The sequence below is a fragment of the Salmo trutta genome, chromosome 38 (assembly GCF_901001165.1).
Source record: "Salmo trutta chromosome 38, fSalTru1.1, whole genome shotgun sequence".
In the NCBI taxonomy this organism is placed as follows: Eukaryota; Metazoa; Chordata; class Actinopteri; order Salmoniformes; family Salmonidae; genus Salmo; species Salmo trutta.
Window position 1 is genome coordinate 32208169 of NC_042994.1, and position 18980 is coordinate 32227148.

Genomic DNA, 18980 nt, shown 5'->3' on the forward strand with positions numbered 1-18980 from the left:
GTAGTATTGTGACCCTGGGGTGACAACACATACATTCTAAATGGTCTTTATGAGTAGTGTGTGACCCTGGGGTGACAACACATACATTCTAAATGGTCTTTATGAGTAGTGTGTGACCCTGAGGTGACAACACATACATTCTAAATGTTCTTTATGAGTAGTGTGTGACCCTGGGGTGACAACACATACATTCTAAATGTTCTTCATGAGTAGTGTGTGACCCTGGGGTGACAACACATACATTCTAAATGGTCTTTATGAGTAGTGTGTGACCCTGGGGTGACAACACATACATTCTAAATGGTCTTTATGAGTAGTGTGTGACCCTGAGGTGACAACACATACATTCTAAATGTTCTTCATGAGTAGTGTGTGACCCTGAGGTGACAACACATACATTCTAAATGTTCTTTATGAGTAGTGTGTGACCCTGGGGTGACAACACATACATTCTAAATGTTCTTTATGAGTAGTATTGTGACCCTGGGGTGACAACACATACATTCTAAGTGATTTCAAATGGGTCTTTATCCATTCTGATAGTTTTATACTGTTCAATTAGAACATCAATTTCTGCATTTCCTACACTCATTTGAGATCATGCCATGTAGGGCTGCACATTGCTGGCAAACAACCCAGGACTTATTTTTAACTAAATGTTGCAATTGCGATTTAACTTGCTATTTAGATCAAAACACTTGGGTGAACTGTTGGAATTATGGAAATAGAATGATTATATTTAGAATACAATAGTGGGCAATACAGTGATGGTAAAATAATGATTATTCCAATTCTGCACTTTGAATACAATTCTGTTTGACATGACAATGAATGAACATGCCAGGGAGGAGCTTTTGTGACAGGGTAGGAACCTAAGTGTTGGTCAGTGTTTTCTAGGGGACCCTATAATCTACATTAAATGTTTTCTCTTAGCTACTTCATGTAGCTAACATATTAATCGTTGCCTATTCTTCTTTGATTTAGAAGCTACTGTTGCACAAACATGATGATTTAGGTCTACACCGTCACTGGTATCAAGCTGTATAGCTAGCTACGTTTACTCTGACTCAGTACATTCATTAGCTAGCTGGCTAACTAGCGAATAGCAGCTAACATGATTTACTGACTACTTGCCAAGACAAGACAAACTAGCTGTTTGCAGATGTAACACAAAGTAATAGTGTAATTATAGAACGCTAGTGGATTTGTATTAAGAAGCAAAGTGGAAACAGCATCGTTGTCATCAATATTGTTGCATGTGCTGCATTGACCAGGCAGACTGAACTCAAGCGTCTCGTGGTCGAGGAACAACAAATGTGCTACTTGAGTGACGGGGGTGGGGCTAGGTCTGTGTGGAAAGTGGCATGGAGAGAGAGATTTTTGTAGATGACTCAAGTAGCGGAAGTAAATTATAGAAATGGACGCTTCTACTCAGCCACAAGAGCTTTAGTGAGGTCGGCCACTGATGTTGGGCGATTAGGCCTGCCTTTGCAGTAGGGGTTGAGAGCAGGGCTCTGTGCAGGCCAGTCAAGTTCTTCCACACTGATTTTGACAAACCATTTCTGTATGGACCTCGCTTTGTGCATAGGGAATTGTCATGCTGAAACCAGAAAGGGCTGTTGCCACAAAACTGAAATCACAAAATCATCTAGAATGTCATTGTATGCTGTAGCGTTAAGATTTCCCTTCCCTGGAACTAAGGGGCCCAGCCCGAACCATGAAAAACAGCCCCAGACCATTATTCCTCCTCCACCTAACTTTACAGTTGGCATTATGCCTTCGAGCAGGTAGCATTCTCCTGGTATCCGCCAAACCAAGATTTTCCCATCGTACTCCCAGATGGTGAAGCGTGATTCATCACTCCAGAGAATGAGTCTCCACCGCTCTGGAGTCCAAAGGAGGCGAGCTTTCCACCAATCCAGCCGACGCTTGGCATTGCGCATAGTGATCTTAGGCTTGGCTGCGGCTGCTCGACCATGGAAACCCATTTCACAAAGCTCCCAGACAAACAGTTATTGTGCTGACGTTGCTTCTAGAGGCAGTTTGGAACTCAGTAGTGAGTGTTGCAACCGAGGACAGAGTATTTTTACGCGTTATGCACTTCAGCACTGTTGTTGCTCCTAGATGTTTCCACTTCACAATAACAGCACTTACAGTCGACATTTTACGAACTGACTTGTTGGAAAGGTGACATCCTATGACGTTGAAAGTCACTGAACTCTTCAGTAAGGCCATTCTACTGCCATTGTTTGTCTATGGAGATTGCATAGCTGTGTACTCGATTTTATAAAACTGTCAGCAACGAGTGTGGCTGAAATAGCCGAATCCACAAATTTGAAGGGGCGTCCACATACTTTTGTTGAGAGAGGACTAATGACTTTTAAAGGGCATTTAAAGGGCTAGACCCACCCCTTTCAGGTTGATGAGGTGAAAAAATCCAAATCCACTAATTTGAAGGGGCGTCCACATACTTTTGTATATCTACTGTACTTGTAGGTTGCTTACTTTGTATAACTAATGTGTAATATAAAAATATATACAGTTGAAGTCGGAAGTTTACATACACTTATGTTGGAGTCATTAAAACTTGTTTTTCAACCACTCCACACATTTCTTGTTAACAAACTATAGTTTTGGCAAGTCAGTTAGGACATCTACTTTGTGCATGACACAAGTAATTTTTCAAATAATTGTTTACAGAGAGATTACTTCACTTATAATTCACTGTATCACAATTCCAGTGGGTCAGAAGTTTACATACACTAAGTTGACTGTGCCTTTAAAGAGCTCGGAAAATTCCAGATAATGATGTCATGGCTTTAGAAGCTTCTGAAAGGCTAATTGACAACATTTGAGTCAATTGGAGGTGTACCTGTGAATGTATTTGAGGCCTACCTTCAAACTCAGTGCCTATTTGCTTGACATCATGGGAAAATCAAAGGAAATCAGCCAAGATCTCAGAAAAATTATTGTAGACCTCCACAAGTCTGGTTCATCCTTGGGAGCAATTTCCAAACGACTGAAGGTACCACGTTCATCTGTACAAATAATAGTACGCAAGTATAAACACCATGGGACCATGCAGCCGTCATACTGCTCAGGAAGGAGACACATTCTGTCTCCTAGAGATGAACGCACTTTGGTGCGAAAAGTGCAAATCAATCCCAGAACAACAGCAAAGGACCTTGTGAAGATGCTGGAGGAAACAGGTACAAAAGTATCTATATCCACAGTAACACGAGTCCCCTATATCGACATAACCTAAAAGGCCGCTCAGCAAGGAAGAAGCCACTGCTCCAAAACCACCATAAAAAAGCCAGACTACGGTTTGCAACTGCACATGGGGACAAAGACCGTGCTTTTTGGAGAAATGTCCTCTGGTCTGATGAAACAAAAATATAACTGTTTGGCCATAATGACCATTGTTATGTTTGGAGGAAAAAGGGGGAGGCTTGCAAGCCGAAGAACACCATCCCAACCATGAAGCACGGGGGTGGCAGAATCATGTCGTGGGGGTGCTTTGCTGCTGGAGGGACTGGTGCACTTCACAAAATAGATGGCATCATGAGGATGGAAAATTATGTGGATATATTGAAGCAACATCTCAAGACATCAGTAAGGAAGTTAAAGCTTGGTCGCAAATGAGTCTTCCAAATGGACAATGATCCCAAGCATACTTCCAAAGTTGTGGCAAAATGGCTTAAGGACAACAAAGTCAAGGTATTGGAGTGGCCATCACAAAGTCCTGACCTCAATCCTACTGAAAATTTGTGGGCAGAACTGAAAAAGCGTGTGCTAGCAAGGAGGCCTACAAACCTGACTCAGTTACACCAGCTCTGTCAGGAGGAACGGGCCAAAATTCACCCAATTTATTGTGGGAAGCTTGTGGAAGGCTACCCAAAACGTTTGACCCAAGTTAAACAATTTAAAGGCAATGCTAGCAAATACTAATTGAGTGTATGTAAACTTCTGACCCACTGGGAATGTGATGAAAGAAATAAAAGCTGTTAGGGCTGCGTCAATTCAATTCTGGTATCAGAACAAAATGTAACACTAGGCTACTGAATATATTTTCAGCTGTTTATTAATAGAATTAGTCAAGCAGAATAAATGGTAAATGCAATCTTCGTATATACGGGTTCACTGTAACACCTCGCAGGGCAAACAGAGAACTGAAAATGACATCATAAGTTCTTCATTAAATACTCTGACAGAGATAGTTCCCGCTCACTGCTGGCCTGTCAAAGGGAGGATGAGCGTGGTTTAAACTTACTCATCCTATCGTTGGCGTGCAGGCTGGTCCCAGCCTCTAGACGCATCTTTGTTGCCAAGCATAGTTGTCTTCTAGCTTATCTTCATGTGTGTACCCGAGAGTCAGACACCCAAGGACAGTGCCTGTTCTTGTGCCACAGCCATTCTCCCCTCTATCAGTTCCTCACATACACCTGTCCATGAGCGGCCCCACAACCAGGCATTGTGTGTGTGTGTCACGAGTCTACTCAGCCTACACTCCTACTAGCCAGCAACCCTCCAGTTAGTCATGTCTATTATATGTTGCTCAATCTATGTTAATACAATATAAACCTATTAGTGCATTACAGTCCGTTCATACTTAGGCCTACATCTACTGTAAATAGTAATGCATCACATCTAATAAGTGAAATAATACAGTTGTTGTTGCCATCCTGTACCTGTCCCGCACGTGTGATGTTCGGATGTACCGATCCTGTGCAGGTGTTGTTACATGTGGCCAGCCACTACGAGGACGATCAGCTGTCCGTCCTGTCTCCCTGTAGCGTTGTCTTAGGCGTCTCACAGTACGGACATTACAATTTATTGCCCTGGCCACATCTGCAGTCCTCATGCCTCCTTGCAGCATGCCTAAGGCACGTTCACGCAGATGAGCAGGGACCCTGGGCATCTTTCTTTTGGTGTTTTTCAGTGTCAGTAGAAAGGCCTCTTAAGTGTCCTAAGTTTTCTTAACTGTGACCTTAATTGCCTACCGTCTGTAAGCTGTTAGTGTCTTAACGACCGCTCCACAGGTGCATGTTCATTAATTGTTTGTGGTTCATTGAACAAGCATGGGAAACAGTGTTTAAACCCTTTACAATGAAGATCTGTGAAGTTATTTGGATTTTTACAAATTATCTTTGAAAGACAGGGTCCTGAAAAAGGGACGTTTCTTTTTTTTGCTGAGTTTAGTAACCAAAAAAGTGTTAAACAAATCAAAATATATTTTATATTTGAGATTCTTCAAAGTAGCCACCCTTTGCACACTCTTGGATTGTGGATGAATACCCAGTAGCTTGTGGAGGATTCCCCAGTAGCTTGTGGAGGATTCCCCAGTAGCTTGTGGATGATTCCCCAGTAGCTTGTGGATGATTCCCCAGTAGCTTGTGAAAGATTCCCCGGTAGCTTGTGTATGATTCCTCAGTAGCTTGTGGAGGATTCCCCAGTAGCTTGTGGATGATTCCCCAGTAGCTTGTGTTGGATTCCCCAGTAGCTTGTGAAGGATTCCCCAGTAGCTTGTGAAGGATTCCCCAGTAGCTTGTGGAGGATTCCCCAGTAGCTTGTGGAGGATTCCCCAGTAGCTTCTCTTCTCTTCTCTCCCTCTCTATTTCTCTCTCCTCTCTTTTCTTCTCTCACTCTCTCTCTCTATTGTCGAGAACTTTTCTGTAATTCAATATGATTTTTGTTTGTCTATCTTGTGTCTTTGTCTACATGTTTACAACAAGCAATGAGAAGATATCAGAACAGAAACGTTGGGGAATAATAACAATGTACGGGGTACATTGGTATTGTAGTGAAGCCGTCTCTATAGTAATGCAAGGTCTCTTTCATAATCATGTGAAACGTCAATTACTGTGGAAATGCTGGGATGTGTTTTTCTATGAAAATGAAGTTTAATGTAACTATGATGTTGATACGATACGGATTACAATCATCATCCTGAATATTAAGGCTACACTCCATGTTACACACACAGACACTCAACCATGCAAACGGGCTGGGTTATTCTTTATTTAGACATCACACATTATAGTCTTACTCTAATCCAGACATCGTACACACTCTCACTAAATCACATCCAGTATCATACACATCAACCTACACAGATCTACTACACACATAATATCTTGACTCAATTTTCTAACATCTGTGGCACAGGCAAACAAAACCAAACAAATGTTGCTCGAAACTGTTTCTTGAATTCTAAACATCAGACATTTGAAATCTCTATTTTTGATCGTCATAATACCTCTTACGGCGGTAACTTTACAAGCACTAATTATGGTCCATTTAGACTGAGAATAGTATATAGTTACAGTAAGGGCTACAATAAGTATAGCCAGTTATAACTGTAACGGCTTAAGAGATTATAGGAAAAGATCAGTCTTTACATGGCTGAAAGAAAAGGAATATAACATATACTATTTACAGGAAACTCAATCTACATCCTGAGATGAAGTTGCGTGGCAAAAGAAACGGGGTGGTGAAAAAATGTTCTGTCATGGACAAAGGAACTCAAAAGGTGTGATGATATTATCAAAAATGTCGATCCAAACCTACAAACAGTCAGGGATGATTCGCAAGCAAGGTGGATCCTTTTGAATATAAAAGTGGATGAAAAAAGAGATTTGGCTCATTAATCTATATGGTCCAAATCAGGATGATCCATACTTCTTCAAAAATATTTATACCAATTTATTGAACTTACAGGCAACAAACGATCCAATCATTATGGTGGGACACTATAACACAGTGTTAAGTACCTCAATTGACCGTAAAGGAAATCACTCTACAAACTATCATCCCCATGCCGTTACGAAGATCACAAATATTATGAACTCATTAGAAATAGTGGATATTTAGAGACTATAAATCACTGACCTATTGCGATATACATGGAGACTTAAACAATCGTCATATAGAATGCTGCAGCAATTTCGAATCACACATTAGGAATGTGACAAACATAGCTTTTTACCACCTGAGGAACATTGCCAAGGTGCGGCCGTTTCTTTCTTAGGCTGATACAGAGAGATTCATCCATGCTTTTATTACAAGCAGACTTGACTACTGTAATGCTCTCCTGTCTGATCTACCCAAGAAAGCCATTGGTCAACTGCAAAACATACAGAATGTTGCAGCACGGGTACTGACCAAGACCAGTCAATCTTTTGTTTTTTATCCTCTTATGTTTGTTGTCTAGTAAATATTTCAGTTTTTGTTTTCATTGTTTTTTTCCTGTGAAGCCCATTGTGTTGCATTCCATTACTGAAATGTATAAAATGTATAAATATAGCTTGGTTTGATTATGTGAATTTAGGTAATGTGATCGGGAAAATATAGTTCCACAATGGGAAGAGGTTCTCTAACTGCGTAAAAAAAATTCCCCACTGGGACCAATTGTGTGGTTTATCCCCTGTGTATGTAATTGCATGTTTTCTTCTCCTGCGTGTTTCCTTTTATGTAATTTTAGGTCATGCGATCGTGAATATCTCTTTCCACACAGGGCACAATGGTAAAGCTTCTCCCCTGTGTGTGTCCTCTCATGCTCCTTCATGTTATCTAACGACCTAAAGAATTTCCCACAATTGGAACAGGGGTAAGGCTTCTCTCCAGTGTGTATTTTCTTATGTTTGTTCAGGTTACCTAAATACAAAAAACACTTTCCACACTGGGAGCAACTATGTGGTTTTTCTCCTGTGTGTGTCAGCTCGTGCGATTTTAGGTCATGTGATCGTAAAAAACTATTTCCACATTGAGAGCAATGGTAAGATTTCTCCCTTGTGTGTGTCCTCTGGTGCTTTTTTAGGTCGGATGATGTTGCAAATCTCTTTCCACAATTGGAGCAGTGGTAAGGCTTTTCTCCTGCGTGTGTCCTCTCGTGTGTTTTAAGGTTTGGTGATCTTGAAAATCTCTCTCCACACTGGGAGCAGTGGTAAGGCTTTTCTCCTGTGTGTTTCCTCTCATGCTCTTTTAGGTTCCCTAACTTGGTAAAATCCTTTCCACACAGGGCACAATGGTAAGGTTTCTCCCCTGTGTGTGTCCTTTCATGCGCTTTCAGGTTATCTGAAGACCTAAAATTCTTTCCACAATGGGAACAGGGGTAAGGCTTCTCTCCAGAGTGTATTCTTTTATGTTTGTTCAGGTTCCCTATATGGGAAAAACTCTTTCCACACTGGGAGCATTCGTAAGGCTTTTCTCCTGTGTGTTTCCTCTCATGCTCTTTTAGGTTCCTTAACTTGGTAAAATCCTTTCCACAAAGAGAGCAATGGTAAGGTTTCTCCCCTGTGTGTGTCCTTTCATGCGCTTTCAGGTTATCTGAAGACCTAAAATTCTTTCCACAATGGGAACAGGGGTAAGGCTTCTCTCCAGAGTGTATTCTCTTATGTTTGTTCAGGTTCCCTAAATGGGAAAAAAGCTTTCCACACTGGGAACAATTGTGTGGTTTTTCCCCTGTGTGTGTCCTCTCATGTGATTTTAGGTCATGTGCTCGTGAGAATCTATTTCCACACTGGGAGCATTGGAAGGGCTTTTCTCCTGTGTGTTTCCTTTCATGCTCTTTCAGCTTCCATAACCACTTAAAACTCATATTACACTGGAAGCAGTGGTGGCGCATCGCTGGCTTGGGCGTCTCAGTGTCTGGTTCCCCTGAAGGACTCTTTCTGCTGTCAGATTGAGAGTCTGGTCTCTCTCCTGCCAAAGACAAACAAAGTATTTAGTTAAACAGAGAGACCTGAATGAAACCTCCATAATAAAACTGTTTTCCTATGAGGTTTAATCCAGACTAGTGCCCTCATTATGAAACAACATTTGGATCCTGAATGCTGATTGGTTGATAGCGGTTAGTTATTCACGTTAATCCCGGGTAATGCCTGTTAGCAGTTCCATTTGAATTATTCCTACACATCCACTGTCCCACAGCCCTGCCAGGCAATTCATCAACTATTCTCCACTGTCCCACAGCCCTGCCAGGCCATTTATAAACTAATCTCCACTGTCCCACAGCCCAGCCAGGCCATTTATAAACTAATCCCCACTGTCCCACAGCCCAGCCAGGCCATTTATAAATTAATCTCCACTGTCCCACAGCCCTGCCAGGCCATTAATAAACTAATCTCCACTGTCCCACAGCCCAGCCAGGCCATTTATAAACTAATCCCCACTGTCCCACAGCCCAGCCAGGCCATTTATAAACTAATCTCCACTGTCCCACAGCCCTGCCAGGCCATTTATAAACTATTCTCCACTGTCCCACAGCCCTGCCAGGCCATTTATAAACTAATCTCCACTGTCCCACAGCCCTGCCAGGCAATTCATCAACTATTCTCCACTGTCCCACAGCCCAGCCAGGCAATTCATCAACTAATGTCCACTACAAAGACTCATTTAGACATTATTACCCCATGCTTATAGCCTAGCATTTGGTTTACAAAAAAGGGGATTTGTACAAATCGTGCTATTTGCCTCTCCAACCTCGGCAATTGTTACACATTTTGTATGTAAAAGAAAATATGTATAGAACTTATTTTGGTGGCTCATTATTAAACAGCAATGTATGGAACATGTTTATATATTTATGTGTAATCTCTTTAATTACTATAATGACACCTAGTGGCTAATTGTTGGTTTGCTACTAGAATGGTACATAAGGGGTTATGTACCATTCTAACCCCATCTTAACCCCTTATGTACCATTCTAGCCCCATCTTAACCCCTAATGTACCACTCTAGCCCCATCTTAACCCCTTATGTACCATTCTAGCCCCATCTTAACCCCTTATGTACCATTCTTGCCCCATCTTAACTTCTTTGGGATAGGTGGCAGTATTTTCACGGCCGGATAAAAAACGTACCCGATTTAATCTGGTTACTACTCCTGTCCAGAAACTAGAATATGCATATAATTAGTAGATTTGGATAGAAAACACTCTAAAGTTTCTAAAACTGTTTGAATGGTGTCTGTGAGTATAACAGAACTCATATGGCAGGCCAAAACCTGAGAAGATTCCATACAGGAAGTGCCCTGTCTGACAATTTGTTGTCCTTCTGTTGCATCTTTATCGAAAATACAGCATCTGTGCTGTAACGTGACATTTTCTAAGGCTTCCATTGGCTCTCTAAAGCCGCCAGAAAGTGGAATGGGGTGTCTGCTGTCTCTGGGCGAAGAACAGCAGGAGAATGTGTAAGTGGCCTGCCTGGGGACAGTGACACTGGAGATGCGCGGTCACGAGACTACTCCATTTTTTTCTTTCAGCCTTTGAATGAATACAACGTTGCCCGGTTGGAATATTATCGCTATTTTATGAGAAAAATAGCATAAAAATTGATTTTAAACAGCGTTTGACATGCTTCTAAGTACGGTAATGGAATATTTTGAATTTTTTTGGATAGTGACCTGAATGCAAGAACAAAACGGAGCTATTTGAATATAACTATGGATTATTTGGAACCAAAACAACATTTGTTGTTGAAGTAGAAGTCCTGGGAGTGCATTCTGACGAAGAACAGCAAAGGTAATCCAATTTTTCTAATAGTAATTCTGAGTTTAGGTTGTCCCAAACTTGGTGGGTGTCAAAATAGTTAGCCGTGAGGGCCGAGCTATATACTCAGAATATTGCAAAATGTCCTTTCGCCGAAAAGCTATTTTAAAATCTGACACCGCGATTGCATAAAGGAGTTCTGTATCTATAATTCTTAAAATTATTTATGTATTTTGTGAACGTTTATCATGAGTAATTTAGTAAATTCACCGGAAGTTTGCGGGGGGTATGCTAGTTCTGAACATCACATGCTAATGTAAAAAGCTGGTTTTTGATATAAATATGAACTTGATTGAACAAAACATGCATGTATTGTATAACATAATGTCCTAGGAGTGTCATCTGATGAAGATCATCAAAGGTTAGTGCTGCATTTAGCTGTGGTTTGGGTTTATGTGACATATATGCTTGCTTGGAAAATGGCTGTGTGATTATTTTTGGCAGGGTACTCTCCTAACATAATCTAATGTTTTGCTTTCGCTGTAAAGCCTTTTTGAAATCAGACAATGTGGTTAGATTAACGAGAGTCTTATCTTTAAAATGGTGTAAAATAGTTGATTGTTTGAGAAAATTGAATTGTGGTATTTTAGTTGGTTTTGTATTTCGCGCCGTGCGATGCCATTGGCTGTTGGCTAGGGGTTCCGCTAGCGGAACGTCTGTCCTCAACAGGTTAACTTAGCCCGTTATGTACCAATCTAGCCCCTTCTTACCATCAATATAAATTGGAACCTGTTTCACTATCAATAACAACTGGGACCTGTTTTACCATCAATATCAATTACAACCTGTTTTACCATCAATATCAATTACAACCTGTTTTACCATCAATATCAATTACAACCTGTTTTACCATCAATATCAATTACAACCTGTTTTACCATCAATTACAACCTGTTTTACCATCAATTACAACCTGTTTTACCATCAACATCAATTACAACCTGTTTTACCATCAATATCAATTACAACATGTTTTACCATCAATATCAACTGGGACCGGTCTGTTTACTATCAATATATATTTTTTTATTTACATTTTTTTATTTAACCTTTTTTTTAAAGTCAGTTAAGAACAAATTCTGATTTACAATGACGGCCTAGGAACAGTGGGTTAACCACCTTGCTCAGGAGCAGAAGGATTTTTACCTTGTCAGCTCGGGGATTCGATCTAGCAACCTTTCGGTTACTGGCCCAACACTCTAACCACTAGGCTAACTGTCGCTCCTACAATATCAACTGGGACTGGTCTGTGTTTACCATCATTACCAATTGGGACCGGTCTGTGTTTACCATCATTATCAACGGGGATCGGTCTGTGTTTACCATCATTATCATCTGGAACCGGTCTGTGTTTACCATCATTATCAACTGGAACCGGTCTGTGTTTACCATCATTATCAACTGGGACCGGTCTGTGTTTACAATCATTATCAACTGGGACCGGTCTGTGTTTACCATCATTATCATCTGGGACCAGTCTGTGTTTACCATCATTATCAACTGGAACCGGTCTGTGTTTACCATCATTATCAACTGGGACCGGTCTGTGTTTACAATCATTATCAACTGGGACCGGTCTGTGTTTACCATCATTATCAACTGGGACCGGTCTGTGTTTAGCATCATTATCAACTGGGATCGGTCTGTGTTTACCATCATTATCAACTGGGACCGGTCTGTGTTTACCATCATTATCATCTGGGACCGGTCTGTGTTTACCAGGATACATTGCTTTCTTTACCATTCAACAACAAAATAACTGCGAGATCTCTGCCCTGCCATAGGGACTCTGCCCTGCCATAGGGAATGAACGTGACCAGATGAGACAAACTTTTTTAAACCAGCCTGGTGAAATCAAGCATCAGCACTATTAGGAATATATTATTATCTTATACAAAGAAATATCAATAGAAAAACAGTCTAAAACAATACATCTAGTTTGTTTAGTTTCATTCCAGCTACAGAGGTTGATGTGACTATTAGCTTTAGTTGGCTAGCTAGCAAGGGAGAAGAATGTTCGTCAGCCTGCATAGCAACCATTTCTGTTTAGAATGAACAACCAGTGTGATTGGCTAGAAACTATAGAATGAACAACCAGTGTGATTGGCTAGAAACTATAGAATGAACAACCAGTGTGATTGGCTAGAAACTATAGAATGAACAACCAGTATGATTGGCTAGAAACTATAGAATGAACAACCAGTATGATTGGCTAGAAACTATAGAATGAACAAGCAGTGTGATTGGCTAGAAACTATAGAATGAACAACCAGTGTGATTGGCTAGAAACTATAGAATGAACAACCAGTGTGATTGGCTAGAAACTATAGAATGAACAACCAGTGTGATTGTCTCTTAAACTCAGAAATAGAACTAACAACTGGCTAGAGCCATTTTCATATCAGAAAGAACATTTATTAGTAGATCTTTGGTTGTTGTTATTGAATAGAATGTTGAATAGAATGTATTTAAAGTATATAGAATTAATATATAACTGCTTATTGTGTATAACATTGAATGGAAACAGAATATCCCTTTATTTGTCATGACTGACTTCAAGCTTTTTATTATTGTCATATAGCAATAACCCCCACCTGTGAGGTCTATGTCCATAAAATGGACTGCTCTCAACAGCCTCTTTCCACATGCTACCAACCCAACAGATGGGTTTTGGACAGCCTCTTTCCACATGCTACCAACCCAACAGATGTGTTTTGGACAGCCTCTTTCCACATGTTACCAACCCAACAGATGGGTTTTGGACAGCCTCTTTCCACATTCTACCAACTAGAGGTCGACCGATTATGATTTTTCAACGCCGATACCGATTATTGGAGAACCAAAAAAAGCCGATACCGATTAATCAGCAGATTTGTATTTATTGATTTATTTATTTGTAATAATGACAATTACAACAATACTGAATGAACACTTATTTTAACTTAATATATACATCAATAAAATCAATTTTGCCTCAAATAAATAATGAAACATGTTCAATTTGGTTTAAATAATGCAAAAACAAAGTGTTGGAGAAGAAAGTAAAAGTGCAATATGTGCCATGTAAAAAAGCTAACGTTTAAGTTCCTTGCTCAGAACATGAGAATATATGAAAGCTGGTGGTTCCTTTTAACATGAGTCTTCAATATTCCCAGGTAAGAAGTTTTAGGTTGTAGTTATAGGAATTATAGGACTATTTCTCTCTATACCATTTGTATTTCATATACCTTTGACTATTGGATGTTCTTATAGGCACTTTAGCATTGCCAGTGTAACAGTATAGCTTCTGTCCCTCTCCTCGCCCCTACCTTCCTGCTTGAACCAGGAACACATCGACAACAGCCACCCTCGAAGCATTGTTACCCATCGCTCCACAAAAGCCGCGGCCCTTGCAGAGCAAGGGGAACAACTACTTCAAGGTCTCAGAGCGAGTGACGTCACCGATTGAAAAGCTATTAGCGCGCACCCAGCTAACTAGCTAGCCATTTCACATAAGTTACACCAGACTAATCTTGGGAGTTGATAGGCTTGAAGTCATAAACAGCTCAATGCTTGAAGCACAGCGAAGAGCTGCTGGCAAATGCACAAAAGTGCTGTTTGAATGAAGGCTTACGAGCCTGCTGCTGCCTACCACCTCTCAGTCAGACTGCTCTATCAAATCATAAACTTAATTTTAACATAATAACACACAGAAATACGAGCCTTAGGTCATTAATATGGTCAAATCCGGAAACTATCATTTCGAAAACAAAACGTTTATTCTTTCAGTGAAATACGGAACCGTTCCGTATTTTATCTAACGGGTGGCATCCCTAAGTCTAAATATTGCTGTTACATTGCACAACCTTCAATGTTATGTCATAATTATGTACAATTCTGGCAAATTAATTACGGTCTTTGTTAGGAATAAATGGACTTCACACAGTTCGCAACGAGGCAGGCGGCCCAAACTGCTGCATATACCCTGACTGCTTGCACGAAACACAAGAGAAGTGACACAATTTCCCTAGTTAAAAGAAATTCATGTTAGCAGGCAATATTAACTAAATATGCATGTTTAAAAATATATACTTGTGTATTGATTTTAAAGAAAGGCATTGATGTTTATGGTTAGGTACATTGGTGCAACAACAGTGCTTTTTTCGCGAATGCGCTTGTTAAATCAACACCCGTTTGGCGAAGTAGGCTGTGATTCGATGAGAAATGAACAGGCACCGCATCCATTATATGCAACGCAGGACACGCTAGATAAACTAGTAATATCATCAACCATGTGTAGTTAACTAGTGATTATGTTAAGATTGATTGTTTTTTATAAATGTAATGCTAGCTAGCAACTAACCTTGGCTTCTTGCTGCACTCGCGTAACAGGTAGTCAGCCTGCCACGCAGGCTCCTCGTGGAGTGCAATGTAAGGCAGGTGGTTAGAGCTTTGGACTAGTAACCGGAAGGTTGAAAGATCGAATCCCCGAGCTGACAAGGTAAAAATCTGTCATTCTGCCCCTGAACAAGGCAGTTAACCCACCGTTCCTAGGCCGTCATTGAAAATAAGAATTTGTTCTTAACTGACTTGCCTAGTTAAATAAAGGTAAAAAAATGTAATAAAAAAAAATTGGCCACAATCGGTGTCCAAAAATGCCAATTACCGATTGTTATGAAAACTTGAAATCGGCCATTACGATTAATCGGTCGACCTCTACTACCAACCCAACATATAGGTTTTGGACAGCCTCTTTCCACATGCTACCAACCCAAAAGATGGGTCTTTCAGGGGTCAATAGGGGACTAAAACTAGTCCTTGTGCATAGAGTTGTATGTGTTGCTAAGCTTTGAAATCAATGGTTTCTGTAAGATTGATGCACGAGTGCGTCAAAATACTATTAAGGATTTAAAAAAACCTGTGGTAATGATTTTTTTTATACATTTCATCCAGATCAAAATGATCCTTCCTTGTCTTGAGTCTGTCCTCTTCATCATTTGAAGTCACACATGAGTTGATTTTTGCTTTTATGTGATGCCAAGCAAAGCACTACAGAAAGAGATATTCAGATGTTTACAAATGTTAACGTTTTGTTGGCCGCCCCCGTCTCTACTATTAAAGTGTAGAACTTAAGTAGAATGCCCCTTTAAAACCACACATCGGTTCAACAACTGCAGAGTTTGTACCCCTGTTTAAGATATTACTCACTGTTGTTAATCAGATCTCCTGTCTCCTCCTCTTCTTCTTCCAATGTGACAGTGATCTCCCCCACTTCCTTCATTCCAAAAATGTCTTCCTCTTCTTTTACTGTAACATCCTCCTCCTCTTTCACTCTGAACGCGTCTTCCTCTTCTTTCAATGAAACGTCTTTCTCTTCTTCTTTCACTGTAACAGCCTCAATCTCTGCTTCTTTTTTTACTGTGACATCCTCCTCTTCCTTCTCCTCTTTCACGACAACGTTCAGCCCCAGAGCTTCTTTCTCCGTCCAGCAGATCCCCTCTTCAGAAGGGGAGTCGTTTAGTGAGCTCATGGTTGGGATGTTAGCTAGATAGCTAGTTAGCATTAGTGACTAGACTAGCACTACTGCTAATTTACTCAGCCAGTTAGCTGACTAACAACAACGTAAATATTAAATTGGGTAACTAGCAAGGAGATACGACAAGTGTGTTTAAAACACTGTGGCTAATATACACCGAAAGCGTTTAAAGAGCTTGAATGTTTTCGGCTATGTTGGCTAGAAGCTACCAAGGTGGATAACTCGCCGTTGTTGTTGAAGCGTCCCGTCCATTAGATTATACGTCACACTGGCAGCATTGCCTGAAAAAGGCACGTCGCCATCTGCTGGGCGAGGAGGGTAACGGGAAATGTTTATTTTATTTTGAGACAAAAAGTAGATTTTTCATTTATTTCATTATATAATAGAGAAGCATGTGTTGATTAGTGAATATCTTTAATGAGTGAGAATTTAAAACACCCTAACATACTACTGTACATCTGCATTTAGGAAATCAATCAAACAAACAGATAATATCCCAATAAGGTAGCTAGGGCCAAACTGCTCCTACACAGTGTAACAGTACTGAGTAGGGCCAAACTGCTCCTACAAGGTGTAACAGTACTGAGTAGGTCCAAACTGTTCCTACATGGTGTAACAGTACTGAGTAGGTCCAAACTGCTCCTACACGGTGTAACAGTACTGAGTAGGTCCAAACTGCTCCTACACGGTGTAACAGTACTGAGTAGGTCCAAACTGCTCCTACACGGTGTAACAGTACTGAGTAGGTCCAAACTGCTCCTACACGGTGTAACAGTACTGAGTAGGTCCAAACTGCTCCTACATGGTGTAACAATACATCATGTAAACTCAGCAAAAAAAGAAATGTCCCTTTTTCAGGACCCTGTCTTTCAAAGATAATTCATAAAAATCCAAATAACTTCACAGATCTTCATTGTAAAGGGTTTAAACATTGTTTCCAATGCTTGTTCATTGAACCATAAACAATTAATGAACATGCACCTGTGGAACAGTCGTTAAGACACTAACAGCTTACAATTACAAGGCAATTAAGGTCACAGTTATGAAAACTTAGGACACAAAAGAGGCCTTTCTACGGACTCTGAAAAACACCAAAATAAAGATGCCCAAGGTCCCTGATCATCTGGGTGAATGTGCCTTAGGAATGCTGCAAGGAGGGCAATACATTGCAATGTCCGTACTGTGAGACGCCTAAGACAGCGCTACAGGGAGACAGGATGGACAGCTGATCGTCCTCGCAGTGGCAGACCACGTGTAACAACACCTGCACAGGATCGGTACATCCGAACATCACACCTGCGGGACAGGTATAGGATGGAAACAACAAGTGCCCAAGTTACACCAGGAATGCACAATCCCCCCATCAGTGCTCCGAATATCCGCAATAGGCTGAGAGAGGCTGGACTGAGGGCTTGTAGGCCTGTTGTAAGGCAGGTCCTCACCAGACATCACCAGCAACAACGTCGCCTATGGGTACAAACCCATTGTCGCTGGACCAGACAGGACTGGCAAAAAGTGCTCTTCACTGATGAGTCACGGTTTTGTCTCACCAGGGGTGATGGTCGGATTCGCGTTTATCGTCGAAGGAATGAGTGTTACACCGAGGCCTGTACTCTGGAGCGGGATTGATTTGGAGGTGGAGGATCTGTCATGGTCTGGGGCGGTTTGTCACAGCGTCATCGGACTGAGCTTGTTGTAATTGCAGGCAATCCCAACGCTGTGCGTTACAGGGAAGACATCCTCCTCCCTCATGTGGTACTCTTCCTGCAGTCTCATCCTGACATGACCCTCATGACAATGCCACCAGCCATACTGCTCGTTCTGTGCTTGATTTCCCGCATGGCCAGTGAAGAGCCCGGATCTCAATCCCATTGAGCATGTCTGGGACCTGTTGGATCGGAGGGTGAGGGCTAGGACCATCCCCCCCAGAAATGCCCGGGAACTTCCAGGTGCCTTGGTGGAAGAGTGGGGTAACATCTCACAGCAAGAACTGGCAAATCTGGTGCAGTCCATGAGGAGGAGATGCACTGCAGTACTTATTGCAGCTGGTGGCCACACCAGATACTGACTGTTACTTTTGATTTTGACCCCCCCCCCCTTTGTTCAGGGACACATTATTCCATTTCTGTTAGTCACATGTCTGTGGAACTTGTTCAGTTTATGTCTCAGTTGTTGAATCTTGTCATGATCATAGAAACACATTGAATAACACATTCATAAAATGGCTGAACAAACAGTCCAAAAATAAACCATAATTCCATTTGTTTTTGAAACCGGTACCTGGTTACCTTCAGACTCTAGAGACCGAAGTTGGCACATTGGTGGTATCATCTTCGGTAGAGCAAGACGGGGAACACCATCGTGTTTGTGAGAGTCTCATCCTTCCATAGAGTGGTCATATTAGTGTGTAGGCCTAACCGTTCGCTAAAGATGTTTTCTATGAGAAGACCGATTTTTCTATCTTATACAGATGGATTTTGATGTCAATCAACTCTTAAAAATCAAGAAATGCTAAAGTAATTCAGTACTATGAAACTAGTCCAGTGGAGTTTAGCCTCTCTCCCTCTCTCTCCCTGTAGTTCTGTACTGAAACAGCTGCAAAAACGTGACTCGCGACGTTGTTGGATGCAGGCCTAGCTCTGCTACTTCGCCAGCTAATTCATGATTCAGAAATCCGCGAAGTGTGGACAAATTCGTTGTTTTATTGAAAGCGTGTGGCAGACTGAGTTATTTTTTTGTCCAAAGTACTATTGGTTTTGTCAGGAAATGTGAACTTTTCCACCTAAAACATTTGCGATTATTTTATATCGTTATTTTATGTAGCCGACTGCTACAGCAGTGGAGATGGGGATCAACTGTGCACTCTTAAGGGGAATCCCTGCTACGTAGAAAACATTACCTCCTTATTCATAGAG

At 41.1% G+C, this 18980-nt stretch overlaps 1 protein-coding gene across 1 annotated transcript; it reads right to left on the reverse strand.

Annotated features, from left to right (window-relative positions):
• Window positions 1–7249: 7249 nt before the first annotated feature.
• LOC115178392 (zinc finger protein 883-like) lies at window positions 7250–16380 on the reverse strand. Its single transcript, XM_029739564.1, has 2 exons — window positions 15738–16380; window positions 7250–8703 (listed from the first exon to the last, which is right to left on the reverse strand). Exons 1-2 carry the CDS (start codon window positions 16090–16092, stop codon window positions 7376–7378), a joined length of 1683 nt encoding a protein of 560 aa, XP_029595424.1. The 5' UTR covers window positions 16093–16380; the 3' UTR covers window positions 7250–7375.
• Between the last annotated feature and the right edge of the window lie 2600 nt (window positions 16381–18980).